General features: G+C 46.3%; 1 protein-coding gene across 2 annotated transcripts in view; it reads right to left on the minus strand.

Annotated features, from left to right (window-relative positions):
- WDR93 (WD repeat domain 93) overlaps window positions 1-27718 on the minus strand; it is a 132589-nt gene that overhangs the window by 11326 nt on the left and 93545 nt on the right. For both annotated transcript variants that reach the window (XM_030189687.1, XM_030189686.1), the window contains exons 13-17: window positions 27026-27239; window positions 25330-25390; window positions 23080-23236; window positions 10961-11141; window positions 7213-7343 (exon numbers count right to left, since the gene is read on the minus strand). In XM_030189687.1, the coding sequence (XP_030045547.1) occupies window positions 7253-7343; window positions 10961-11141; window positions 23080-23236; window positions 25330-25390; window positions 27026-27239 (704 nt within the window). In that variant the 3' untranslated portion in view covers window positions 7213-7252. The remainder of the gene's footprint in view (window positions 1-7212; window positions 7344-10960; window positions 11142-23079; window positions 23237-25329; window positions 25391-27025; window positions 27240-27718) is intronic.

Raw genomic sequence — 27718 nt, forward strand, 5'->3', positions numbered from 1 at the left:
CCACCACGAGACACTTCGTGAAAACCCGTGGTGCAGAGGCGAGCCCAAAGGCCAGCACACAATACTGGAAGTGACGTGTCCCTAGACGGAATCGCAGATACTGTCTGTGAGCTGGCAGTATCGGGATGTGAGTATAAGCATCCTTTAAATCCAGGGAACATAGCCAATCGTCTTTCTGAATCATGGGGAGAAGGGTGCCTAAGGAAAGCATCCTGAACTTCTCTCGTACCAGATATTTGTTCAGGCCTCTCAGGTCTAGGATGGGGCGCATCCCCCCTATCTTCTTTTCCACAAGGAAGTACCTGGAATAGAATCCCTGCCCTTCCTGCCCGGGTGGCACGGGCTCAACCGCATTGGCGCTGAGAAGGACGGAGAGTTCCTTTGCAAGTACCTGCTTGTGGTGGGAGCTGAAGGATTGAGCTCCCGGTGGACAATTTGGTGGGGTGGAGACCAAATTCAGGGTGTATCCGCACCGCACTATTTGGAGAACCCACTGGTCGGAGGTTATGAGAGGCCACCTTTGGTGAAAAACTGTCAACCTCCCCCCGACCGGCATGCCGTCTGGCACGGCTACTTTGATGGCGGCTATGTTCCCATGGATCCAGTCAAAAGCCCGTCCCCTGCTTTTGCTGCGGAGCCGCAGGGGGCTGCTTAGGCGCACGCTGTTGACAGGAACGAGCGCGCTGGGACTGTCCCTGTGCCTGAGGAGGCCTTCGGGCCGGCTGGTTGTACCTATGCTTGCTGTAAGTGTAAGGTGCAGCCTGCCTGGCCCGGGAAAAACGTCCACCTGTAGAGATGGATGCTGAAGGCGCCCGGTGGGAGAGCTTGTCAAGAGCGGTTTCCCGCTGGTGTAGTTGGTCCACCAACTGCTTGAACTTCTCGCCAAAAATGTTATCCCCCTGGCAAGGGACATCCGCCAGCCGTTGCTGGGTGCGGTTGTCCAGGTCAGAGGTATGCAGCCATGAGAGTCTGCGCATCACTATAACCTGGGCCGCGGCTCTGGATACCACAACACAGGTGTCATAAATACCCCTGGACAGGAATTTTCTGCACGCCTTCAGCTGCCTGACCACCTTCTGAAAAGGCCTGGACTGCTCCGGGGGGAGCTTGTCAACCAGGTCCGCCAGTTGCCGCACTTTGTTCCGCATGTGGATGCTCGTGTAGAGCTGGTATGACTGGATTCTGGTCACGAGCATGGAAGAATGGTAGGCCTTCCTCCCAAATAAGTCCAGGGTGCGAGACTCCCGCCCTGGGGGTGCCGAGGCGGTATCCCTCGAACTCCTTGCCTGTTTGAGAGCAGAGTCCACGACCGCTGAGTCATGTGGCAGCTGAGGCCGCATCAACTCCGGGTCCGTGTGGACTCTGTATTGGGACTCCGCTTTCTTAGGGATGGTGGGATTGGATAAGGGCTTCAACCAGTTCCGAAGCAGTGTCTCCTTGAGGACATTGTGCAACGGTACCGTGGAAGACTCTCTAGGTGGTGATGGATAGTCGAGGACTTCGAGCATCTCTGCCCTCTGCTCATCCACGGTGACCACTGGGAAGGGAATGCTAATAGACATGTCCCGGACAAAAGAGGCAAAGGAGAGGCTCTCTGGAGGCGAGAGCTTCCTCTCCGGTGAAGGCGTGGGGTCGGAAGGAAGACCCACAGACTCCTCGGAGGAGAAATATCTGGGGTCTTCCTCCTCCCCCCACGAGGCCTCCTCCTCGGTGTCGGACATGAGCTCTCTGAGCTCAGACCGCAACTGGGCCCGTCTCGACCCCAAGGAACCATGTCCTCGACGATGGTACCGAGAGGTGGACTCCCGCGCCGGTGGGGACGAAGCTCCCTCCATCAACGTCGACGGGGATTCCACCTGAGTGGTGATCGAGACCGGTGCCGCAAGCGGTACCGGTGTCGAAGACCGCATCACAGGGCCAGAGCCAGCCGGCGCTTCCATCAATGGCGCCACGGGCGCAAGCACCCCCGGTGCTGGCAAGGCCTGGTGCAGCAGCCCCTCCAGGATACCTTGGAGGATGGCTCGGAGGCACTCGTCTGGGCCCACTGTCAGGAGAGGCTGGGGGGCCGGTGTGAGCGTCGGTGCTCGAAGCTGCCCAGGTCCAGGAGACGGTACCGGGGTACCCAACGACCTGCGCATCGACACCTCTTCAATAGAGGGGGAGCACTCCTCCCGGCGTTGGCGCTTCTTACGGATCAAGTCTCTCGACGTCCTGGAGCTGCCAGTCCCATGCGCCGTGGGCGACTGATAATGGTGCTTCTTCACAGCTTTCTTTCGATGCCCGTCATCGGCGCTCCGCGGCATGGACGAGGAGGAGGTGGAGTCTCCACGCCCTCTGGGGGTCGGATCTGACAGGGTTCGGTCCCGATGGCCCTGAGCCGCGGGAGCGGCCGGGGTGTACTGCCCACTCGGTCGCTCACTGCTGCCGTCAGGTTGTCAGGCCAAGGGAACCTGTATTCCTGGGGTCGGTGCCATAGTCGGCGCCAAAGACGTCGACATCGGTACCGGTACCGAAGACCCGGCCGTCGACACCGATGCTGCCGATGTCGAAGGGCTGGCGCAAGTTTCAAAAAAGACGGTACCGAAGAACTTGCCTCGCCACCTGTGTCCGCTTTTTCAAGCCAAGACACAAGGTGCACGCCTTGGAATTATGCTCCGGACCGAGGCACTGGAGACACCAAGCGTGAGGATCGGTCTGCGAGATCTGCCGGCCGCACCGACCACACTTCTTGAATCCGCTCAGAACCTTCGAGGACATCGACGGAAAAATCACATCGGCGAGGTCAAAACCATCGATGGTGGCAGTAAAAAGTAACACCACAAAATAAAGAACTCGTACGCGCGAGGCCAAACAAAAGGAGAAAACTCGACGAAAAGGAAATGTTTTTTTGTTTTTTTTTAAAGAAATCAAAGAAATCGTGGACTAGACTGCAAAACGGTTTTCCGGGGCTGACACGGAGAGGGACGAAGATGCGTCTCTCTCCAGCGCGGAAATTGAAAAAACTGAGCGGGAGCAGTCGCGCACGGGCGGGAATACGGCCGCGCATGCGCGGTGGGCGTACCCCGCGTGTGGGATCTCCCTCGAGATTTTTCCTTTCGGTTTCGAGGGGCTGCCGTGGACGTCAACCCAGTCGTGAGAACAAGCAGCCTGCTTGTCCTCGGAGAAATGAAGGTACCCTTCCGTCAGATACAGTGAAGACAGAAACTCTCTGGGCTGCATGGCCAGAATAACCAAGTGTAAAGTTTCCATGCAAAAAGGGAGAACCTGCAGTGTGCAATTCACTCTCTTCAGATCCAGAATAGGCCAGTAGAAACCCTCTTTCTTTGGAAAAACAAAATGGATGGAATAGCAACCACTGCCTTGTCCCACCTTCAGTATGGGAACCACTGCCATTAAGGCCAGGAACCGACGAAGAGTCTGTTGAACTGCTCGTACTTTCCAAGGAGCCCAACATGGAGACACCAAGAAAGCATCCATCAAGGGTTAGGCAAACTCCAATGCATAGCCATCGCGAACAAACCTGAGCACCCACTGATCTAAGTAATCTGGGTCCACTCATGGTAAAAATCCTGCAGCCTTGCTCCCATGGGAACCAGATATACTAGACTAAATGGCAGCGGTTCCCACCAAAAATGAGACTGTCGCCTGAACCTGCTCAACCGACATGGCTGGTCCCGCCGAGGCCCAGGACACCGGTGCTGCCACCTGTCCTGTCTCCATACTCCCAGCCTCCAACCGCTCATGAGCCGCACAGAATCCACAGACACCTGCTGCATCCATCCCTCACCATTGACAAACAGGACAGTGCTCGAGCCGTTGCAACAACATCACTCCGAGTCAGCAGTAAACCCCGTAGCACTCCACTGAGGTACACACAAAGAAACAACCGGTGCAGCAAGAAACAGATTGCAAAAGGCAAGGTCAATCAGCAAGACCACTAAGAGTGTCTTATTGTTTTTGTTGTTGTTGTTGTTGTTTTGTTTTTAACACAGAAGGACATGACTAGGGTAGACCCCACAGCACTCAAAGTTGTCAGTCTGTCAACAGACAGAGCCAGCCGAGACTCACCAAACCAAGGTGCCCCAGAAAAGGTCCACGTGGGGGAGGAACGTGCAGGACCTCAGAACTCACAGAAACAGAATCCAGATCAGCGAACGCGCTGGTCTCAGAGACCGGCGCTGAAGGGGACTTCGGCTGGCTGGGGTTGGGGACCCCCCACCAGCAAAGGTACCTGGCGGTGGTGGGAGGATTGGCGGCGGCAGGAGGGGGGATCAAAAGGGACGGGGGAGGGGCTAAAATGTGCTCCCTCACCTCGGGCTCTGGATCCCCCTCCCGCCGAAGTCTAGCTACGCCCCTGGTTTGAACGGACTGTAAGCAAGTGCATTAATAATTTGACAGAAAGGAGCAAGTAGAACTGGTTTACTGATGTCCTTTTCTTCTTCTTCTTCTACTACTAGTTGATATATTGACTGGTGGTTCTGATGCAGCACTGGTGAAACGATGGCCAACGTTGACCACGGTCATTGAACAACGTGAACAAACCAGAGAGAAGAACGGCGACTTGTCTGTCTGTTACATTTGTACCCCGCGCTTTCCCACTCATGGCAGGCTCAATGCGGCTTACATGGGGCAATGGAGGGTTAAGTGACTTGCCCAGAGTCACAAGGAGCTGCCTGTGCCTGAAGTGGGAATCGAACTCAGTTCCTCAGGACCAAAGTCCACCACCCTAGTCGACCCTTGCAGATCACCAATGTGGCCGCGCAGGCTTCTGTTTCTGTGAGTCTGACGTCCTGCACGTACGTGCAGGACGTCAGACTCACAGAAACAGAAGCCTGCGCAACCTTCTACATGGAATGTTGCTAGTGGAATAGCAACATTCCATATAGAATCTCCAATAGTAGCAACATTCCATGTAGAATCTCAAATAGTAGCAACATTCCATGTAGAATCTCCAATAGTAGCAACATTCCATGTAGAATCTCCAATAGTATCTATTTTATTTTTGTTACATTTGTACCCTGCGCTTTCCCACTCATGGCAGGCTCAATGCGGCTTACATGGGGCAATGGAGGGTTAAGTGACTTGCCCAGAGTCACAAGGAGCTGCCTGTGCCGGGAATCGAACTCAGTTCCTCAGTTCCCCAGGACCAAAGTCCACCACCCTAATCACTAGGCCACTCCTCCACTCACAGCCTAAGCTAAATGAACATTTAAATATCTGAAGTTAGTTTAAGCAGGCTGTTTAACATTTAAAAAGGAGGTTTTTTGCCTATGATGAAGCAGACCTAGCTCCCTTAATACAGTTTTGTATGGAAAGGAGCTTCTTGAGGCTTTTTCCTCCTTAGTATAATCTACTTCCCTCCTCTATAGGGTTGTGCGGTAAGTGAACCACTTGCTGCGCGGCCATTTCAGGGAGAAGAACTTACCACCACCCACTGAGGTAGCGGTTGGTTCCCATGCTAACCTGGCTGTAACCGGGCAGCGCATGTCGCTGTCTTATCACCGCTGGGTACGCACTGGCGCTACAAAAATAGAAACTTTTTTAGCGCCACAAATGGTGTGCACTGTGGGGGGAGGGGAACTACTGCCGGGCTCCAGCAGCAGTACGGCGGTAGTTCCGGATTGGTGTGCGGCAAAGCTGTTGCGCTACACAAACCCTTTAGTAAAATGGCCCCTTATTGTATTTGTTTATTCTTGATTATTTTACTATTGTTGTGCTAACAAAATTGTACGATTTATGTTACAATGTACCTGATGTACACCACCTCGGGTGACTATCTTCACAAAAGCGGTTAACAAATCCCAATAAATAATTTATGCAGTTAACTCAGAAGGTAACCACATAAATTGTTTGGAATATCAACCCCATACAATATGATGCCAGGTAAAAACCATCTGGCCTATCTAGAGTTCCTAATTAGAGGACTATTCTCTTTATTTTAGAGTGTTTTAAACAAACAAAGTTCCCCTGATACAAAGTTGCAGATTAGTTATATTTTTCCTTGTCAGGCTTTGTTTCATTTCAATACATGCATGTAGTCTAGCATTTCTTAAGGATATCAAACTATAAAACCTAGAATCAATAAGGTAAAATCCAGACCAAAACAGCCGGTCAAAAATAACTTCCTTATATAGTAACATAGTAAATGACGGTAGATAAAGACCTGTAAGGTCCATCCAGTCTGCCCAACAAGATAAACTCATTTACATGGTATGTGGTAATTATTATATTATACTTAACTAGCCGTTAAGCCCGTTTAAACAGGCGAGATTTTTGTTTGGCAAAATTCCTCTGTCCCCTGCCCTCTCTCCTTCCCTCCATGTGCATCTCCTTCCTGTCTTCCCTCTCCTCCATCCATGTCCAGCATTCCTCCTGCCCTCCCCTCCATCCATCTATGTCCATTAGCTCTCTTCTCTCCCCTGCCCTCCCCACCCATGGCCAGCGATTCTCTTTTACTCCATGTCCTCCCCTCTCATTCTTACCCCCTGTCCTCCCCTGTCATTCACATCCAGTTATTTTCCTCTATCCCCTTCCCTCTCCTCTGTCCCCTCCCCTCCATCCATCCATCCATCCACCATCCATCCATGTGCACCTTCCTGTCTTTCCTCACCTCCATCCATGTCCAGCATTTCTCCTTCCCTCACCTGCATCCATGTCCAGCATTTCTCCCCCCCCTCCCGCTCCCCCCGATGTCGCCGCTACCATTCATCCCCCCGAGGTCACCGCCGGCCCCCCTCCACCCGGGCTGGGGGCTGTCCTCTCCATTGAGCTTACAGCGCCTCACCTCCGAAATCGCAGCAGGCAGATCGCCTCCCGTCGGCCTTCCTTCCCTGCCTGTGTCCCACCCTCGTGTGACGTAACGTTGGCGAGGGCGGGACACAGGCAGGGAAGGAAGGCCGACGGGCGACGATCTGCCTGCTGCGGTTTCGGCGCTGTAAGTTCAATGGAGAGGAGAGGGCCTGGCCCGGGTGGAGGGGGGGCTGGCGGCGACCTTGGGGGGAGGAGGGGGAGCGGTAGCGACCTCGGCGATTCCCTCCCTCCCCTTCCGTGTTCCAGGTCCACTCCTCAGCACAGCGTTTCATTCCCTCTCTGCTCCTCCTCTGAAGTCATCACGTCTTGACGCGGGGGCGGGACAGAGAGGGAAGTCTCTACTGCGCATTTGCGGGTGAGTCAGTCACTTGCCATTTATATGTTTGATTAAGGCCAAAATACCAAGTCCTGCTGCAGGCTGCCAGAAGGGACTTTGCTCCTATCAGTTTCTATGTCTTTTTGCCTTCGCACACTTCTGAAGCTGTTCCCAGCAATCAGGCAGCTGTTTACACCTCTCCACCTGACTCTGCAATCTATGAGGGGAAAAAGAAAAGCTTTACAATGACAATTCTGCCCTTCACAGTATTCATGTTCCATGATAACCACCCAGCACATAAAAATAACAAAGGCAATTCTATACAGGAACATAATACATCAAGGCTTGAACACCCTGAGATGGAACTACTGTTCAGTCTTTATCGCATAGCCTGTTTATAGACACCCACTGTACTCTTATTTCTGTTTCTAAACACAAGACATGAAAAACACCAATTGATAAACTGAAAATCAGAAGGCTTTGAACCAAGGATGTAACATTTTGCCTTAGGTTTTGTTAATAAGGTTAAAGGTTAAAGGCACTATAGGTTTTTGTTAATAAGGCTTAGGTTAAAGGCACTATAGAACCATCAATAAAAATGCAATGAAAGGACTGTCCCTGAATCAAGTATTCTGCTCTCTGGGAGAGCTAGTCATACTGCAGAGGCAGCATTCACAATCCCAGTGGACGATTTGGGGGCAGTTGCAGTTATTGTTAAAGGGTGATACCTAGTAAGTAGATTTAGGACCCACGATAGCAGGGTTCTAGAAGCTCTGGTGCAACATTTCCACCATGAACTGTCAACGCAATGGTTTACGGTTTATTACACTTAATATAGCACCCTTCATGACCACACACTGGAGTGACCAGACTAGGTATATTCGAAGGAATGGGGTTATAACATTTGCAAAAAACAACCCCAGCAGTTGTGAATATAGGCTCATGGCACCAGAACCCGGCCCTGTTGTCAGCTGGACTGGAAGGAACAAAGGAGAAGGAAAGAAAACTGCTACGTTAGAAGTTTAAAAAAAAATCTGATCTTGGGCAAGTCACTTAATCCTCGATTACTTCAGGTACAAGCTTAGCTTGTGAGTCTTCCAGGGACATGGAAATACCTAATGAACCTGAATGTAACTCAGCTTGAGCTGCTACTGAAAATGGTGTGAGCTAAGTCCAAATAAATAAATGAATAATCAGGCATTAATTTCACACTTGTTACAGAAACAGAATGAGAAAAACTGAGCCAGACGAGTACTGGCAGCTTAATTGATAGTGTACCCTTCTTATGGCAACGTTTAATTCATGTAATGGAGTAAAGGGGTAGCCTAATAGAGCAGCAGGCTGAGAACCAGGGAAGCCCGGTTCAAATCCCACTGCAGCTCTTGTGATCTTGGGCAAGTCACTTAACTCTCCATTGCTTCAGGTCAGGTACAAACTTAGACTATGAGCCTTCCAGGAACAGGGAAATACCTAGAGGGGCATAATCGAACGGGGCGCCCAAGTTTTCATGAGGGCGTCCTCACAGAACGGCCCCGTAAAGGGATGGGGCAACCCGTATTATCAAAACAAGATGGACTTCCATCTTTTGTTTTGATAATACGGTTGGGGACGCCAAAATCATGAAATTTAGGTCGACCTTAGAGATGGTGGTCCTTAGGTCGTTTTTGAGATGGTGGTCCCCGGTTTTCGGCGATAATGGAAACCGAGGACGCCCATCTCAAAAACAACCAAATCCAAGCCATTTGGTCGTGGGAGGAGCCAGCATTCATAGTGCACTGGTCCCCCTCACATACCAGGACACCAACCGGGCACCCTAGAGGGCACTGCAGTGGACTTCAGAATAAGGTCCCAGGTGTATAGCTCCCTTACCATGGGTGCTGAGCCCCCCAAACCCACAACTGTGCCCTGAAGAGCATAGGTACAAATCAAAGTAGGGTATACACAAAAAGTAGCACACATGAGTTGTCTTGTTGGGCAGACTGGATGGTCCGTGCAGGTCTTTTTCTGCCGTCATCTACTATGTATGTTACTATGTAACTGTACACCATTACCATAGCCCTTAGGGATGAAGTGGGACACCTACATGTGGGTACAGTGGGTTTGTGGTGGGTTTTGGAGGGCTCACATTTACCACCACAAGTGTAACAGGTAGGGGGGGATGGGCCTGGGTCCGCCTGCCTGAAGTACACTGCACTCACTACAACTGCTCCAGGTACCTGCATACTGCTGCGATGGACCTGAGTATGGAATTTGAGACTGGCAAAAAAGTATTTTTAAAGATTTTTTTTTGAAGGTGGGAGGGGGTTAGTGACCACTGGGGGAGTAAGGGGAGGTGATCCCCAATTCCCTCCGGTGGTCATCTGGTCAGTTCGGGCACCTTTTTGATGCTTGATTGTGAAAAAAAATGGACCAAGTAAAGTTGCCCAAGTGTTCATCAGGGACGCCCTTCTTTTTTCCATTATCGGCTGAGGACGCCCATCTCCTAAGTACGCCCCAGTCCTGCCTTCGCTACACTGCCGACACGCCCCTGTGAACTTTGGTCGTCCCCGTGACGGAAAGCAGTTGAGGACGCCCAAAATCGGCTTTCGATTATGCCAATTTGGGCGACCTTGCGAGAAGGACGCCCATCTCCCGATTTGTGTCGAAAAATGGTTGCCCTTCTCTTTCGAAAATTCACCTGCTAGTGTACCTGAATTTAACTCACCTTCAGCTACAATTGAAAAAGGAGTGAGCCAAGTACAAACTGATTAATTAATTAATTACTTAGTTAGTTAGTTAGTTAGTTAGTTAATTAAATTCACTTTGAGTAGGTTGTCAGGGTTAGTGAAGAAAGGAAAGAACAGTAAGGACTACTCCTACTAAAATGATCCCATTTTGAACTTATAAATTGGACTGTAATTAATCATTTCAAACAGCTTTAAGGACAATAAAAACTTAACATCATAAATTTATATAACAAGGTTATAATAATAATAAGAAAGATCACAACTGAGATATTGCATTGGCTTTCATTAATAAAAGGCTGTGCTTTATTAGTAAAATTAGACCTTGACTAAATTGTTCTTCTCATTTTGGGGAACCAGGCTAAATGTGCTCACTTTTTCCATCTTCTTCCTCTTTGTTTTGTGATGTCATGACCAGTGGCATAGGAAGGGGGGGCGGTGGGGCGGTCCGCCCCGGGTGCACGCACTGGGGGGTGTCGGATCCGCTGGTTCCCTGCTCCCTCTGCCCCGGAACAGGTTACTTCCTGTTCCTGGGCAGAGAAAGCAAGGAGCCAGCAGAGCCGACGCAGCTCCCAGCGATGTGCACTCGGGGGCGGATCGGCCCTCTCGCCTGCCCCTTGCTTCCCAAAGTAAGAATGGCGCCGGAGGGGGGAGGGTGCGCGCCAGAGGGGGGACACCATGCTGCACCCGGGGGGGGGGGGGAGGGTGTGCGCAGCGGCGACCCGCTCCGGGTGTCAGCCACCCTCGCTACGGCACTGGTCATGACTAACAGTTAGGTGCTATGTTGCAACTTTCTGGTGAAAACATGACAGGGGGAAGTAGAGATGACACCTAGGACGTCAGTGGAAAACATTCTATTTGAATCCAGGCAAAAGTATCTCATAATGATTCTACAGTTTCATTATACCAACACCAGTAGTTTGTGATGGTAGTTAAAAAATATATCAATGTCTCTTTGTTCCACTGTTCATATTTTACTGTTTTTGATTTTAAATCCTCTTAGGGCCTTCATTCTCTTTGATAGGTAAAGGAAGACCCCTTGTGGTAAGAGGTATTATTAAACAGAATGCAGAAGCATGTTCCCTGTTTTTATTGAACGATGCAATGTTACCTGTTCTGGAAGATCAGCTCACATCTCCTATCCCACAGGAAAAGCTTTAAGGGAGCTTCAATAGACTCTTGCTTTTTAAGGAAAGTTTCCATGAATGATAAGCCTTCAAAACTGAAACAGAAAATGGAACAAGGAACATCGCTGGCATGTGCAGGTGTATCAGGAGGCAGCCTCTGGTCACCTGTCACAGGAGGAAGAGCGCACAAAAAGACAAGTCATTTTACATTTTGTATAACATATTAGTTAAAAGCATGAACATTTACAAACATTTGAACTAGTAGCCCCTACAGTGCTTGAGTGCAAAATAATTTTCAAAGGTGTAAGTGGCTGCAGGGCCACTGTGGGGCCTGTGGCGCTGGGGTCTGTCTCCTGCTCCTGTGCCAGGACCAGGTTATCATGTTAAACAAATCACCCGGGTCCCAACAGGAGCAGGAAGAGACAGAGCCCAGTGCCAGACCCCCCTTGGAGGCCAGAACTGGGGAATTTTGCACCCCCCCCCCCCCCCCCGTCCTCCCCCTCGGTGGCTCTGAGTGGCTGTGCCTAAATGTTGGCCCTTACACTAGCAGTCCATGAACAGCAGTAAAGCTAAGATACTTACCTGTAGCAGGTAGTCTCCGAGAACAGCAGGCTTCATATTCTCACAAGTGGATGACGCCAATTTGCGTTGCCCAGTCCAGCATTTTGCCAAAGCTAAAAATAAGAGCTTTGTGAAGCACGAGCTGTGCTCCACCACGAATGCACAAGTGCCTTCCCGCCCGCCACTCAAACACAGTCTCCTCAGTTTAATACTATATCAAAAATAAAGTAAAAAATAACAAAGGAGATAACTCCAAGGGGAGGTGGGAGGGACTGTGGGAATATGAAGCCTGCTGTCTTCGGAGAATACCTGATACAGGTAAGTGTCTTCGCTTTCTCTGAGGACAAGCAGGCTTCTATATTCTCACAAGTGGGGAATCCCTAGAATCCAGGCTCACCAAGAACAACAAACACTGATCAATTCTGCTTCACAATGGCAAGGAGATAATACAGATTAACCTGAAACTATATACAATCTGAATGAGAGTATAGCCTGGAACAGAATAAAATGGGCCTAGGAGGGTGGAGTTGGATTCTAGACCCCAAACAGATTCTGCAACACTGTCTGACCAAACCGACTGTCCAGAGGCTTAGCCAGGTTTTGGTCAGGGGGAGCAGACTTTTGTAAAATAGGCACCAGCTGGTGTCGGCTAGGTAGCAGTGCTGGTGTTGTCGCTCAGGTGCAATGACTATGGTCAACAATGACTTGGCTATGGTCAATATTGATTTAACACAGGCTGCCTCTACTGTGTCCAGCATACGAGGAAAACAGGAAATTACATCAGGAGGCAGGACGCAGCAGAGGTCCCAAGACTGGCCGGAGCAGGCAGCCTGTCTTTTTTAATTACAAGTATTCAAATTGTGACCATCACCTCAGGGACAGCACACACACTCCTTCTACTGCTCTACAGAATGTGAAGACCACTAGTCCTGAGCATTTTTACTTTGTGTGACAAGGACCCCAAAGGCAGCCCTTGCCTCAGAGCCTACTTTCAAATAGAGCTGCCAAAGGCTTACCCCAGAGCCTACTTTCAAATAGGGCCATTACCAGACACTTTGTGAAATAACACAAAATCCTGCAAGAAGACATTCAAAACTTATACTGAAATCTTACCACACCATAACAGCCCTAACCCACTTATGAAAAGACAGCTATATAAATATTATATTGAGGCATAAAGCACCAGTATATCAACTACTGGGAAACTGGAACAAGCTGGAATGTTACAGATTCCTACACAAACACTACATGTTAGCACAGGGGTGGGCAACCTCAGCCCTTGAGGGCTGCGCAACCCAGTCGAGTTGTCAGGATTTCCCCAAAGTATATGTATGAGATCTATTTGCATGCACTGCCTCCATTGTATGTAAATAGATATCATGCATATTCATTGAAATCCTGAAAACCCAACTGGGTTGTGGCCCTCGAGGACCAAGGTTGCTCACCCCTGTGCTAGCAGAATCCCTCACCTCAGAATATGGACAGACCCTCACCTGATACAAAATTGGGGACCACAAAAAAACATTCAGACAGAACCTGAAATGGAGACATCCAAGAAAACCAGACTCTTTAAGCAGGGCAATACTGGTAAAAGATAAACAGAAATGAAATTTTCCCTGTACTCTGTAAAATAAAAAATAGAAAAAAAACGTACATTTAACAAAGCAGGCACATTTCAGTCCTTATAAAGTATTAAATAAAAAATGTTTTTCTTTTCTATCTTTGGGAATTTTGTTTTCATAATTAAGCTGGTTTCTGTCTTTCTTCCACTTTCCATGAGTCAGTCTTCTCCCAAATTCTTTTCCAGATTGACCTTTCCATTTCTTCTCTCTTATCTTCTACCTTTCCTTCTGTCTGGCACTGATCTTTCGATGCTGCGGCAACTGCCAAGCACTTTGTAAAGACCCTGGGCGCAGATGCTAGACCAAAGGGTAGTACACAGTACTGAAAATGCTGAGTTCCCAGTCGAAACTGGAGGTAGTTCCTGTGACTTGGGAGCACCGAGATGTGAGTATATAGGCGTCCTTTAAGTCCAGAGAGCATAGCCAATCGTTTTCCTGCATCATGGGAAGAAGGGTGCCCAGGGAAAGCATCCTGAACTTTTCTCGGACCAGGAATTTGTTCAGGCCCCTTAGGTCTAGGATGGGACACATCCCCCTGTTTTCTTTTGCACAAGAAAGTACCTGGAATAGAATCCCAGCCCTTCTTGCCCTGGTGGAACGGGCTCGACCACATTGGTGCTGAGAAGGGCGGAGAGTTCCTCTGCAAGTACCTGCTTGTGCTGGGAGCTGAAGGATTGAGCCCATCCCTTGCTTTTGCTAGGGAGCCGCAGGGGCCTTAGGCACACGCCGCTGACGAGAGCAAGCCTGCTGGGAGCGAGCTTGAACAGGCTGTCGAGAGGTAGGAGTGTCTACGCCTATTATAGGAATAGGGAGCACTCCTTCTCCCTCCAAAAAACCTCCTAGTGGAGGAGGTAGTAGCAGAAGGCGTCCGGCGGGAGAGAGAATCCATTGCATCATGATGCTTCATGAGGGTATCGACCATATCCTCAACCTTCTCTCCAAAAAGATTATCTCCCCGGCAAGGAACATCCACCATTCGCTGCTGGGTCTTCTGATCCAGGTCCGAGACACGCAGCGCATCACAATACCTTGCGCAGCTACTTGGGATGCGGCATCAAAAGTGTCGTAAGCCCCCCTGGCTAGGAATTTGCGACACGCCTTCTGCTGCCTGACCACCTGGTGAAAAGGTTCAGCAAGCTCCGGAGGGAGAGCTTCAACTAAACTGGACAGTTGCCTCACCAAGTTCCGTAAGTGAATGCTCGTGTACAGCTGGTATGTTTGGATCTTGGCGGCGACCATTCCAGCCTAATACGTATGCCTCCCAAAAGAATCCAAGGTCCTAGACTCTCTGCCCGGGGGCACCGAGGCATAGTCTCTAGTACTCTTGGCTCTTCTGAGAGCAGAGTCCACCACCATAGAATTGTGAGGCAGTTGGGCCTTCACCATCACAGGCTCACCATGGACTCTGTACCGGGACTCGGACTTCTTGTTGACAACTGAATTAGAGAGAGGGCAAGACCAACTCCGCAATATCGCTTCCCTGAGCGTATTGTGCAGGGGGGCAGTTGCAACCTCTGAGGGTAGAGAAGGATAATCCAGGACCTCGAGCATCTCGGTACTGTGTCTAGAAGAAGAAAGAAGGCGATGCTTCTTAGCCATCACCTGACATCTGTCAGTGACACTCCTCGGTACCGATGAGGAGGACGTGGAATCCTCACGCCTCCTCGGGGCCGGGTCCGACTCAGGTCGGTCCCGGGGGGCCTGCATAGCAGTAGGCCTCGAGACGGGTGGAGATCCGCTGCTCCCAGCTCGCAATGGTCTCTCGGCAGCCATTACCTGGACTCTCGTCGCTGCTTCCCTCGACGTCGACGCCAATGCTACCAACCTCGGTACTGATGTCGATGCCGACGTCGAAGGACCGGACCGATAGGCAAAACGTCTCTCGCGCTGAGCCTCTTGAGCCACCTGGATCCTTTTTTTTCATTAACTTACACAGCTTACAAGCAGCTGGAAGATGCTTCATTGCGTTTCCCTTAGTTCTACTATTTTTGAAAAGAGAAAATAATGGATTCACATCTACCCGTTCCACTCCACTTATTATTTTACAAAACTCTATTATATCTCCCATCAGCCATCTTTTCTCCAAGCTGAAGAGCCCTAGCCACTTTAGCCTTTCCTCATAGGGAAGTCGTCCCATCCCCTTTATAATTTTCATCGCCCTTTCTGTACCTTTTCTAATTCCACTATATCTTTCTTGAGATGCGGCGACCAGAATTGCACACAATATTCGAGGTGCGGTTGCACCATGGAGCGATACAAAGTCATTGTAACGTTCTCATTTTTGTTTTCCATTCCTTTCCTAATACCTAACATTCTATTTGCTTTCATACCTGACGCCACACACTGAGCAGAGGGTTTCAAACCATGGGTGTAGTTTGCCCCCCCCCCCCCAAACGAGCTGCCACCTGAGTGGAAAGCCTCTGAACTACCACCCCATTTTTCTGCCTGGCATCTCCTCGACTGAGTGATGCAGCTGCAGCGGCATCTTTCTTTCTCTCCTTCCAACCTGGTAGCACCCAGTATTGCTTCCCCCCCACCCCGAGTCTTCCAATCCTTCGAGCCGTCAGCAGCCTAAGCGAGAAAGCAGTATGCACGCTGCTTTAGAACTGCCCTGGAAGCCCTTCTCTCTCCTACAGATTCACGCCTACGTGGGAACAGGAAGCTGAAGGAGAGAGAAAGACTTCCGGGGGCAGGTCTAATGCAGCGTGTGTACTGCTTTCTTGCTGAGGCTGCCGACAGCTCGGGGGATTGGAAGACTTGGGGGGGGGGGGGGGGGGGGGTTGATACCAGGCACCACAGGGCTGGAATGAGAGATTGGAAGAATCTAGTGCTGCTGCTGTGGCGGGCGGAAGCTGATACCGGTCCGATTCTTTTGCTAGCTTCTTGCTTTTAATATACCTAAAATAATTTTTACTATCTGTTTTTGCCTCCAACGCAATCTTAGACTGTGAGTTGACCATGAAAAACCAGATATCACAATTAACTAGTAAAGTTTTCTTCATGCTGAGGCAGCTCCAACATATTAAACATGTGATGAGTCAGGCGGTGCTATTTTAGCTTGATTATTGTAACTCACTTTATATTGGCTGCTCTAAGACATCCTTGATACGCCTGCAGATCCTGCAGAACACAGCAGCAAAATTAATCTACTGAGGGAAGTCTTGCCTCACCAATTTACTTCATTTCTTTGAAGGTGTGAATAAACATGTGGATAAAGGTGTGCCGGTTGATACCAACGCGCGAACAACATCAACAGAACGGAAAGAAAAATCAAACCAATCACACACAAACAGAGGATTGACAACTAATAAAAATACACACTACCCCAAACACAGAAGCCCCATACCAAAAACTTCAAGTGGGTTACATCAATGCCAGATCCGTCGTAAATGAAACAACAACAGTGACTGGATCACGAAAGAAAACCTTGATCTAATCTTCATTAATGAAACTTGGATCCATGATCAAAAAGACCCCATAATCCTTGACCTATACTCTCCAGTATATAAAATCACTCACTGGACCAAAAAAGAAAAGCGAAGCGAAGGCATAGCACTAATCTATCAATCCCACTTCACAACCGAAACCACTGCTGAGTCCATAACACCCCAACTTGAAATTGTCTCAATTAGAATCCACAACAAATCCCTGCTTGAACACCTGAATTGTATCTTGTTTTACAGACCACCAGGCAACTGGAACAAAAGCCAGTCAAATTTAATGGACCTCATCTCAAACACTTGTGCATCCAATTCCAACATATTATTACTAGGCGACATTAACCTCCACCTAGAAGACCCTAACTCTGCCAACACATGGGAATGCAAGGAATTCCTCCACTTATGGGACCTTAATTGGCCACACATGCAAGCAACCCACACTAAAGGGCACACACTTGACCTCATCTCATACAAATTGTCTACTGACCAGAACCTGGTAATAACAGATATTAAATGATCAGAAACACCTTGGACTGACCACTATAAAAAGGGTTCATATCAAACACAAGAACAAACAACCTATACCACAAGGGGCCAAATAGACCCGAACACTTTCTGGCAACAGATATATAATAACGAATGGACAACTCAAACGGACTCCACAAACTTCCTTTCTGAATTGGACAAAAGATGCAGAGGCATATTAGATGAAATAGCACCCCTACAAACAAGAACTTCACATAGACATAATCCAGGGCCATGGTTCAACGATGAATTGAACAAACTAAAAACACAAACCAGGAAGCTTGAACGAGCATGGATAAAAATAAAAGACGATCTCACAACACTTGGAAGCAAATACACAGAAAATACAAATACGCAATAAGACAAACTAAAAGGTCATACTATAAAACCAAAACAGGACCAGATCACAAAGGCACAAAGAAACTATACCAACTCGTACATAAACTACTGGACACTACCCCGGTCATCACAACCAACTCAGACATCTCATTGGCTGACAAATTTGACAAATACTTCAATGAAAAAATTGTAAAACTACGAAATAATCTTCCTCAGAACACCGCCGATATCGAAAGCTTCATCAATGGCCTGGACCCAACCTCAGGAGAATACCCAGCGGATAGAACCTGGTCAAAATTTGCTCTCCTCACCACCGAAACTATTGCCCATGCGCTTAGTAAAGCCTCTAATACTCACTGCAAACTGGACACCTGCCCCAGCCAGCTACCTTATAAAATCCGCCCCCGATCGATTCACAACAGATCTCACATCCCACCTAAACTTCATGCTCCAACAAGGTCTCTTCCCCAAGGAAAATGGCAACATCCTACTCACCCCATCCCAAAAGATACCAAGAAAACACAAGTGAACTCACCAACTACCGCCCAGTAACATCTATCCCACTAGCAGTCAAACTGATGGAAAGTATGGTAACAAAGCAACTCATTGATTACATACACAAATTCTCAAAACTACATGAATCACAATCAGGATTTCGCTCTCGCCATAGCACCGAAACAGTGCTAACCACTCTCCTGGCCAAATTCAAGCAGGAAATAGCAACAGGCAAAAGCATACTTCTCCGCCAATTCGACATGTCCAGTGCATTTGACATGGTTAACCATAACATACTACTAAGACTCCTAGACTATTTCGGGATTAGTGGAAACTTACTCAGTTGGATCAAGGGTTTCCTAACCTCCAGAACATATGAAGTGAAATCAAACTCAAATATATCATCACCGTGGAAAGCAGACTGCGGAGTACCTCCAGGGTCACCACTATCACCGATCCTTTCCAACCTGATGATGACTCCACTAGCCAAGTCTTTATCCACCCAGGGCCTCAACCCATTCATCTATGCAGACGACGTTACAATATACATCCCCTTCAAACACGATCTGACAGAAATCACCAACGAAATCAACCTCGGCTTGAACACCATGAACTCATGGGCAAATGCATTCCAATTAAAACTCAATACAGAAAAAACACACTCCCTCATCCCAATATAATACGAACATACCTACAAACTTAGTCACCCCAGACCACACCCTCCCTATTTCAGATAGTCTGAAAATCCTCGGTGTCATAATCGAGCAGAACCTTACACTCAAGAGCCAAGTTAACTTCATAATCAAGAAAATGTTCCACTCAATGTGGAAACTCAAACACGTGAAACCATTCTTCCCGAGGGCAACATTTCATAACCTAATACAACCAATGGCACTAAGCCATGCAGACTACTGCAATGGAATTTATGCGGGATGTAAAGAGCAACTTACAAAGAAACTACAGACCACTCAAAACACAGCAGCCAGGCTTATATTTGGAAAATCGCGATTCGAAAGTGCCAAACCCCTCCAAGAAAAACTGCACTGGCACCCAATTAAAGAACGTATAACTTTCAAAATCTGCACCCTGGTCCACGAAATTATCTATGGCGAAACCCCTGGATATATGACTGACCTTATAGACCTGCTGTCATGCCTCTCTCGGAACCACTGGGTTAGTGAGCCCTTGGACCACTGCCGAGGAGCGGCAGCGGCAGGAGAATCACCTAAACACAAGACAAGGCAGAACAGACGTACCGGCAAACCCAGGACTGGAACTACCAGATGGAAATCTGCAGCCGAGGCAACGCAAGCTGGAGCAAGCAGGACAGGAATCAGCCAAACTTCACCTGCGCTTGACCGCCGTTCCCCAGGGGTTGAGCCCCCAGGTGCGGTTGACCGGCAGGACTAAGAGACCGAGGAGGAAGTCAGAACTGCAGGGTTCAGCAGCTGTCCAGCAAACAGCAGAACACTCCAGAAACCAAACCAGGGTCCCAGACAGGCAGCAAGCAGAAGAATATTCCAGGAACCAGACAGGGTCAAAGACAGGCAGCCAGCAGTAGAATCCTCCAGAAACCAGACAAGGTCAAAGACAGGATAAGAGTAACAAGGTAGAACTGCAAAAACACTCACCGACGAGAAACTCATCAGACGACCTCTGTTGCAAGGCAAACTAGAAAGCTTTCCAGGTGATTAATAAAGGCAACATACAAGGGAGTTCACCAGGTACGGGTACTGCTTAGTTCCAAAAAACTCCCAAAACAATCTGGAAGGCTGGAAGATCCGGACCGGACCGGACCATCTTCTGAAACATGGGAAACAGCAAGCAGTCAGTCCATAGCTGCCACCAGGTCTAACCACCAGGGGGCGAGGTAACTGAGAGCATGAAACATGGGCACAACCGTGACACCTGCAACCAGAAACACAATCGGACCATCATGAACATACTTAAATCTTCACTACCCTAGCTGCAAGGGACTCAAGTACAAATCAATTTACAGATCCAGCTTCTCCTATATAAGCACGCAACTATGGAATGCACTACCGAAAGTCATAAAAACAACCTATAACCACCTTAGCTTCCGGAAATCACAAAAGACTATCCTGTTCGAAAAGGCATACCCTACTGACCCAACTTAAGTGCCTGAACCCAGCAACACAACGAAACCAAAGCCTGTAATGAACACTGTATAACTCTTCTTCTCTATGATTCTCCTGTGTCTGTAACACATGAACTTCTTTGATAATAACATCACTTTGTATTTGTTTCATCATCGAAGGCAACCAACACCTCACGGTACTATGTAAGCCACATTGAGCCTGCAAATAGGTGGGAAAATGTGGGGAACAAATGTAACAAATTAAATAAAATAAAAATAAATATGATCATGTGACTCCCCTTTTGTGATCTCTTCATTGGCTTCCAATAGAGACTCAATGTACGTTTAAGCTTTGCACATTAGTGCATAAGCTGCTTTATGGTTATATTCCAAATTATTTAGTGGAGTTATTTGCTTTAGGTACTGTAGGCTGTTCACTTAGATCTAGGGATCGCTGTTTGTTGCAGTTTCACTTTTAAAAATGTGAAATATAAATCTATTCATGAGGCTGGCTTTGTTTACTGCAACTCTCTTCCTTTGGAATTCAGATTGACTGTGACCTATTTGAAGTTTTGTAAGCTATTAAAAACCTACTTATTTGATATTTACCTAAACTAGCTAGCTAATTGAAAGCCTTGATAGATTATATATAATATTGTACTCTTCCTAGTGATGGCCTAGCTTTTATTTTATATTGTAATCTGCATTGATTCAATGGTGGTTTATAGCAGAATAGAATTGTATTGTAATTTTAACAGAAATTAGTCTTTGTGGAGTTGACATCTGCTGTCACTCCAAGTGTGGTGCAAAGTTTTGATTTTCATTAGCTGCGGTCCGTGTGTGTGGAGGCTATTTTGCTTGGATGTATAATACGTTTTTTCATTATTTAAATTATTATATTCTAGCTCAGATACTGTGGGTTTAGCAGAGGGATACAGACCGACAAACCCCAGTGGCCCTCACTGGCTTACAGTCACACAACCAAACTTGAGTTTCTGGTTTTAGTTTCGGCTGAAACCAGGTGATGAGTTTAGGCTGCAGTTTCAGCCAAAAGCTTTCAGATAGTTTCAGTGGCAGTTTTGATTTCAGCTGAAACTGAAAAAGCAGTTTTGGTCGTCCTCAAATATGATTAATTTTTCACATAGATTGCTGTTGTTCTGTGTTAATAATGTGGGATAACAGGTGTGCTTTAATGACTACCTCACTATATTGTTTCAGTGGATTGTCCCTAGTGCATGCCAGTATTGGTTCCAGGTGATGAGCCTGCTTTTGGTAGACGCCCGCAATGAAAAAAATGGGTAAATATATCTTCCTAATGAGATATTGCACTCTCTTGTCACCCAGCTCTGAGCTACTTCTACCTGTTCAACTATTTTCTCACGTACTACTACTACTACTACTACTTAACATTTCTAGAGCGCTACTAGGGTTACGCAGCGCTGTACAAATTAATAACTAAGGACGGTCCCTGCTCAGAAGAGCTTACAATCTAAAGGACGAAATGTCAAGTTGGGGTAGTCTAGATTTCCTGAGTAGAGGTGTTGTGATTAGGTGCCGAAAGCGACATTGAAGAGGTGGGCTTTGAGCAATGATTTGAAGATGGGTAGGGAGGGGGCCTGGCGTATGGGCTCAGGCAGTTTGTTCCAAGCATGGGGTGAGGCGAGGCAGAAAGGGCGGAGCCTAGAGTTGGCGGTGGTGGAGAAGGGTACTGAAAGGAGGGATTTGTCTTGAGAGCGGAGGTTTTCTCACCTCTGCAGTTAAGCTGCCTCTCTTCAGATTTCTACCTCTAACCACTGATACAGCTCTCAGAATTACGGAGTCTGCGCCTTGGGGCAACACTTCTGAACATCTGACTGTGAGTAAATTATCTCTGTTTATTCAATAAAGGAAACGTCAGAAAATAAAGAGACTTCTGCTGTGTGCTGGTGTGCCAAGGTTATACTTCAAGATATTGAGACTTTACAGTTAACAAGTCTTAAGAGGCTTGACAGTAGCGCTATAGAAATGATAAGCTCTCCAAGAAATGTTTATGTGAACAGTATGTAATTACTATAACTGTACTGTAATTTATACTGTAAATTTGTGACTGTATCTCAAGTTTGATAAAACTAGGAGGGGGAGGTGAAAGAATCCTTTCAGAACCGTTCTGGGGTCAGGTTCATACCATTAAATGTAGAAAGAAGTGTATACCCCTGTTGGGATGGCTGCAATGGTTCTTCCTAAGATTATTTAAGCCAGAGACCCCGTCCCCTAGAATGTGATGGTAGTGATGGTGGACTTGCTGTAAGAATCAATGTGTATGTTCAGCCTTTGGGCTGTTAGTTATGTCCAGTGTGAAGTCTCCCTTGAAGCTTAAGTTAGTTTTCCTGTGTGAAGTGTTTGTGTATAGCCAGAGGTTTTTACCACCCTCTGTCTGGATGTAAGAATCCAAGCTGATGAGAGAAAGGAGAGAGAATCATCAACCAGGAGCTTGACTACAGGAAACAATACTGTGTAGAAATATTCCCAGAGAGAGAAAGAGAGAGAAAACAAAGAGCCTGTGTGAAAAGGATCCCAAAGTGGAGAGACTGTGAAGTGTCAGACAAGAAGGAATTAGGTACCCAGCAGGCAGAAAACTCCAATCCCCAACATACTGATAATTATTGAAAGGAATCACAGACACAGATGAAGAAAAGAGTGCATGTATGACTGTACAGTGTTTATATAATTCTGTCAAATCTCAGAAAATAGATGTTATCTCAGAGAGACACTTGTTTTGTACCAATCCTTGGTAAAGTCAGTTGGAACACATTTAAACAGAACATAGGGTGAATATATACCTGGGCCTTGAAGGGATAACCTTTCTCCTAGAAAGAACTTGCTCCCCTAGAGAAGTGTGGGCGTATGCTAAACAAAGGCGGAGTGAAGACAGGGAGAAAAATAAATGTTCTAAGTGCCCTTTGGGGTGAAGGTTATACTCCAAAAACAAGACATTCTCCTACAATACAACAGAAAAATATCAAAATCTTCAAAATTTCTTTTACCTCTAAGGTACAAGCAAAGGTTTACTGGGTCCAAAGCAAATACAGGTTGCCAGGGCGTTGCTACCATATGCGATATAGGGACATCAAACTGGCAAACCACCTCTTGCTCTGCACTGTCTAGGAGTTCCACTTGACCCTCACGGGAAATCAGAAGGACCTAAAAAAATCACATGCATAATATCAAGTGTTAATTCAAGGAAGATAAGACTCAGGATTCATATTCACAGAGGCCTCCACTTGCACAGGACCAGATGTTTTTAGCAGCTGAGGTTTACAAAGAAATGCATTCAAACATCTTCTGCCTACATTAAATCTTTGCGGACATGTATTTTTATTCTTTATGAGCTGTCCTGATTTTAATTTACTTGATAATTAACGTACAAAAATCAAGAGGGAAACAAATAGAAAATCAACAATACAAAAAAATGTACCTTACTATGAAAAGCTCAATAACATCTCAACATCACTCATAAGCTGATACTTTCTTTTTTAATCATGGAGAAAATGACCCTGAGTTAATCCATCTTAGTTATGCAGCAGCACTTACTTTAGGTGAAACCACCTGAACATCCCAAGTCATAAAAAAACTTTGTAGATATTTTACATTAAAATTCAGTGAATATTAGTGAAAAACTGTGGAAAACATAGGATCAAAGAATATAAAAGTATTTCCTTAAGGGCTGAAAAAGCACTGTAGAATTATTTCCTTGAAGGCTGAAAAAGCACTTACAGGGGAATTTTTTTTAAATGTTGTCCCATCGCCAAATCAGGCTTCAATTGACAAAAGGTCTTCCTCCTACAGAGTAGCACAAGCCACATCAGGAAAAAGTTGCAATTTTTGCCACCAGAAAAAAGCAATTTTTTTCTTTAAAAACTGTTTCAATATCATAACCTTGTCTAAGAAAAACTTTAATAGGGTGGCTCAAAAAGATATATCATCCTCAGACACTTCCAAAACAGTGTCAAGTTAAAATCTGAGAAAGATTCAGCCTTATCCAGGACACCTTCAGCCTCAATATAGTTAGCCACATTTCTAGAAAGAGAGGAGTAACACTTTGACTGGTGGTTGGGAGGTGAGGATAGTGCTGGACAGACTTGTACGGTCTGTGCCAGAGCCGGTGGTTGGGAGACGGGGCTGGTGGTTGGGAGGCGGGGCTGGTGGTTGGGAGGCGGGGATAGTGCTGGGCAGACTTATACGGTCTGTGCCCTGAAGAGCACAGGTACAAATCAAAGTAGGGTATACACAAAAAGCAGCAAATATAAGTTATCTTGTTGTTGTTGGGCAGACTGGATGGACCGTGCAGGTCTTTTTCTGCCGTCATCTACTATGTAAAAAGCAATGCTATCAGCCACTGATTGGACCAGATCAAGAGACCAAGGGGAAGATCAAATTCTGTGTGCAGCTCCTGGAAAGGCCTTGCAGCCAAACACAACAGGATAATGAATCCTGTTCATTTCTTCCAATGCCTTTGTCCTACTCAAATCCAAAGAGCACCGATATAATGTTTGTTGAAACCGATCAGAATAGTTGGCGCGAGAGAACTAGATAAGTGCATTTAAGCAATACCATAATTTTTGTAAGGTCTATTATGTGACAATTAATGAAAAATTTTTTAAAAATTGCAAAATTGTTATAAGGAGTATGGAGGTTTTTATGCCGATGATGAAGAGTTTCTTAGCTCCGAGGGTGTTTGTGCCCGGAGTTCTTTGAGGCTTTTCCTCCCACTTTTTGTTGTGCTGATAGGTGACCTATGCATATTTGATTTGAGGAGAGTATTTGTATATTTTATATACATACAAGCCGTAAAGCCCGTTAAAACAGGCGACATTTTTGTAGTGAAAAATGTAATGAAATAGCCAAAGCAAGAAATGAGAGTGGATGTCTACATACACTTTTATATACTACGGTCCTCCTCTCTCCCCTGCCCCCCTCCTCCAGCCACCCATGTCCAGTGACCCCCTCTCCCCCTCCAGCCACCCATGTCCAGAGACCCTCCTCTCTCCCCTGCCCCCTCCAGCCACCCATATCCAGCGACTCTCCTCTCTCCCCTGCCCCCCCTCCAGCCACCCAGGTTGTCCAGCGAATTCTTCGGGGCAGGCAGGAAAGAACCCCAGTCTTGCCTGCCTTCCCACTGCCGGCGCTGACTCTCCCCCGCTGCCAGATCGCTCTTCAAAATGGCCGCCTCGGCTTAGAACACAAATGCATATTTAAACTCTCCCTTCCCCCAAGAGAATATAAACAATACTCACAGTGTTGGGTAAAGTGGGAACAGGTATAACTGCACTGATAAGTTCATCTGGAGTCTTAGAGCTAAAAAACAATTTCAAAATTTAAAACTGCATGATCTCCCACAGACAACGGCAAACTAAAATCCAACTATAGGCTTGATTTTTTTTTTTTTTTTTTTTACAAGATCCCTAAGTGAGCTCTTTTGAGCAGGGACTGTCTTTCTTCTATGTTTGTGCAGCATTGCGTACGCCTTGTAGCGCTATAGAAATGCTAAATAGTAGTAGTAGTAGTAGAAGTCCAAAAAGTTGCATATTTTCAGCCTTTTTTATAAAGACCGTATGCTAAGAAAAAAAAAATTCTAAAGTATAGGGTGAAAACAACAAAAACACTTCCTAATAAACCCTACAAACTCAATAAAATATATACCATGAATAGAAAACAACTTCAAAAGTGCAGCACAGCATCTTCATGAGAGATTGATCCCAGAATCTGTATGTATACTGAGTATTTTTAATGGGTTTGTCATCTTTTTAGCCTACTGAGGCTGTTTTTATCATCTGTGATGTTTCTTTTTTTTCCCTACTTGCTATGTTTTAACAGCTGTACCAGCCAGGCTGATTTTGGAATTTTACATCAGCTGGGTAAGCCTCTCTGTTTGTTTTTACTGTTTTACCCTTGAACATTGTTTTAGTACCCAGATACTAGGTTTTAGTATGGTACTGTTGTTAAAGTTTGTTTTTTTTTTAGAGTTCCTCTTGTGCTTTTAGAGTTTATTTATATATTTAGGTTTTTCTTTTTTTAATAAGGGACTGGAATTTCTTTACAAGATACTGAATGTTTTTATTTTCAGTTACAGTGACCTACTGCCCCTGACGCAGTCATTTGTACTGGCAAAACATGGTCATGTAGGGCATTTTACAAATAGGAGCTTAAGGGGCTCGCTCATTTTCAAAGCACATGGATGTCTCAAAATGGCAAAAAAAAATTCCATCTGCCTAAAGACAGGATACTGAGCTAGATGGACCATTGGTCTGACCCAGTATGGCTACTCTTATGTTCTTATGTAAAATGGCTATTCATTTTGGATGTTCTCACGTATTTTCAAATAGGAAATCCTAAAATATTTCCTGTTTGAAAAATGGCTGTGAGGTGGACTCTTTATTTTTTTTACTTTAATGAGCAGGATGTACCTATTCTGGCATGGTCATTATTTTGAAAATGTCTTTCGAGGTGTCTTTATAAAATAGGCTTAAAATAGATGCCTTCTCCACCTCCAAACCTAGGCACTCTGTTAAAATTACCCCTAAAACCTTATTTTCATTTGCTCCTGTCCCATGTTTAGAGCAAACTCTTTTGAAAAGCGAGAGGAAAGAAAAAAAAAAGAGCATGCTCTATGTCATGAATAGATCAAGAATGAATGAAATTCTATAAAAGGGCTACTCTGACAATTTTCTTTTCACATACATGAACACAAAATGGGATGAAAGTAAAATGGTTGATTCCTTGCTAGATTGTGCCTAGTTGTAGATAAATTTCAGCTGGAATAGGCTGACAATTTATGTTTATTTTGAATTGTTTAACTAGAAGTATCTGTATTTAACTGTCCAAAAGTATACTAACAATATGTTTGTAACCTGCTAAGTTCTGAGATGATCAAATTAATAAAACAATCTTTACCACTACCCAAACATTTACAGGAGTATTTATAACACCCACCTGTCTCGTAGCAGTATTATGTTGGTTTCTTTGCCCCAGGCTGCCATAATCAGATAAAGTGAACCACTAGTACACCATGCCAGGATCTGAACTTTTGGCCTAGCAGGTATACTGGGAAATTGCATTTGGTTGGTATTGATGTTTGAGTTCTCCAAGAAGTAGATGTCTTGCATGTGACATCCTTCTGGGAGTGCAACCACAGCGAGGGGTGACCCTAGAAATGGAAAACACAGTCATGCCCTAGAAGTATGGAAAAAGCAGAAACTATCCAACTGTACAAGTTAGAACCTGAAAAATTTTCCCAGCACCTCTTTCTTTAAAGCTGAAAATCCCCAAACATCCTACCCAATAAAAGAGGGATAATCACTTATTAATTATACTGTATTAACACAGTAGGATCCCAGGTATCTAAACCTGGATTATGCCAGCCTCCAGCAGTACAGCATACCAAAGGACACTGCATTTCCCACAGACAGGGGATGCCTATGGTAGAGAAGCGAAGATACTTACCTGTAGCAGGTATTCTCCGAGGACAGCAGGCTATATATTCTCACAATTGGGTAACGCGATCTCGTGTTGCCCTGGTCTGGAGCTTGTATCAAGCTTTTCACAGAGCTCTTTGGAGCACGAGTCACACTCCAGAACACATGCGCAAGTGCCTTCCCGCCTGCTGGACCAAAGTACAATAGTACA

Source organism: Microcaecilia unicolor, chromosome 1 (assembly GCF_901765095.1).
Source record: "Microcaecilia unicolor chromosome 1, aMicUni1.1, whole genome shotgun sequence".
Taxonomy (NCBI): Eukaryota; Metazoa; Chordata; class Amphibia; order Gymnophiona; family Siphonopidae; genus Microcaecilia; species Microcaecilia unicolor.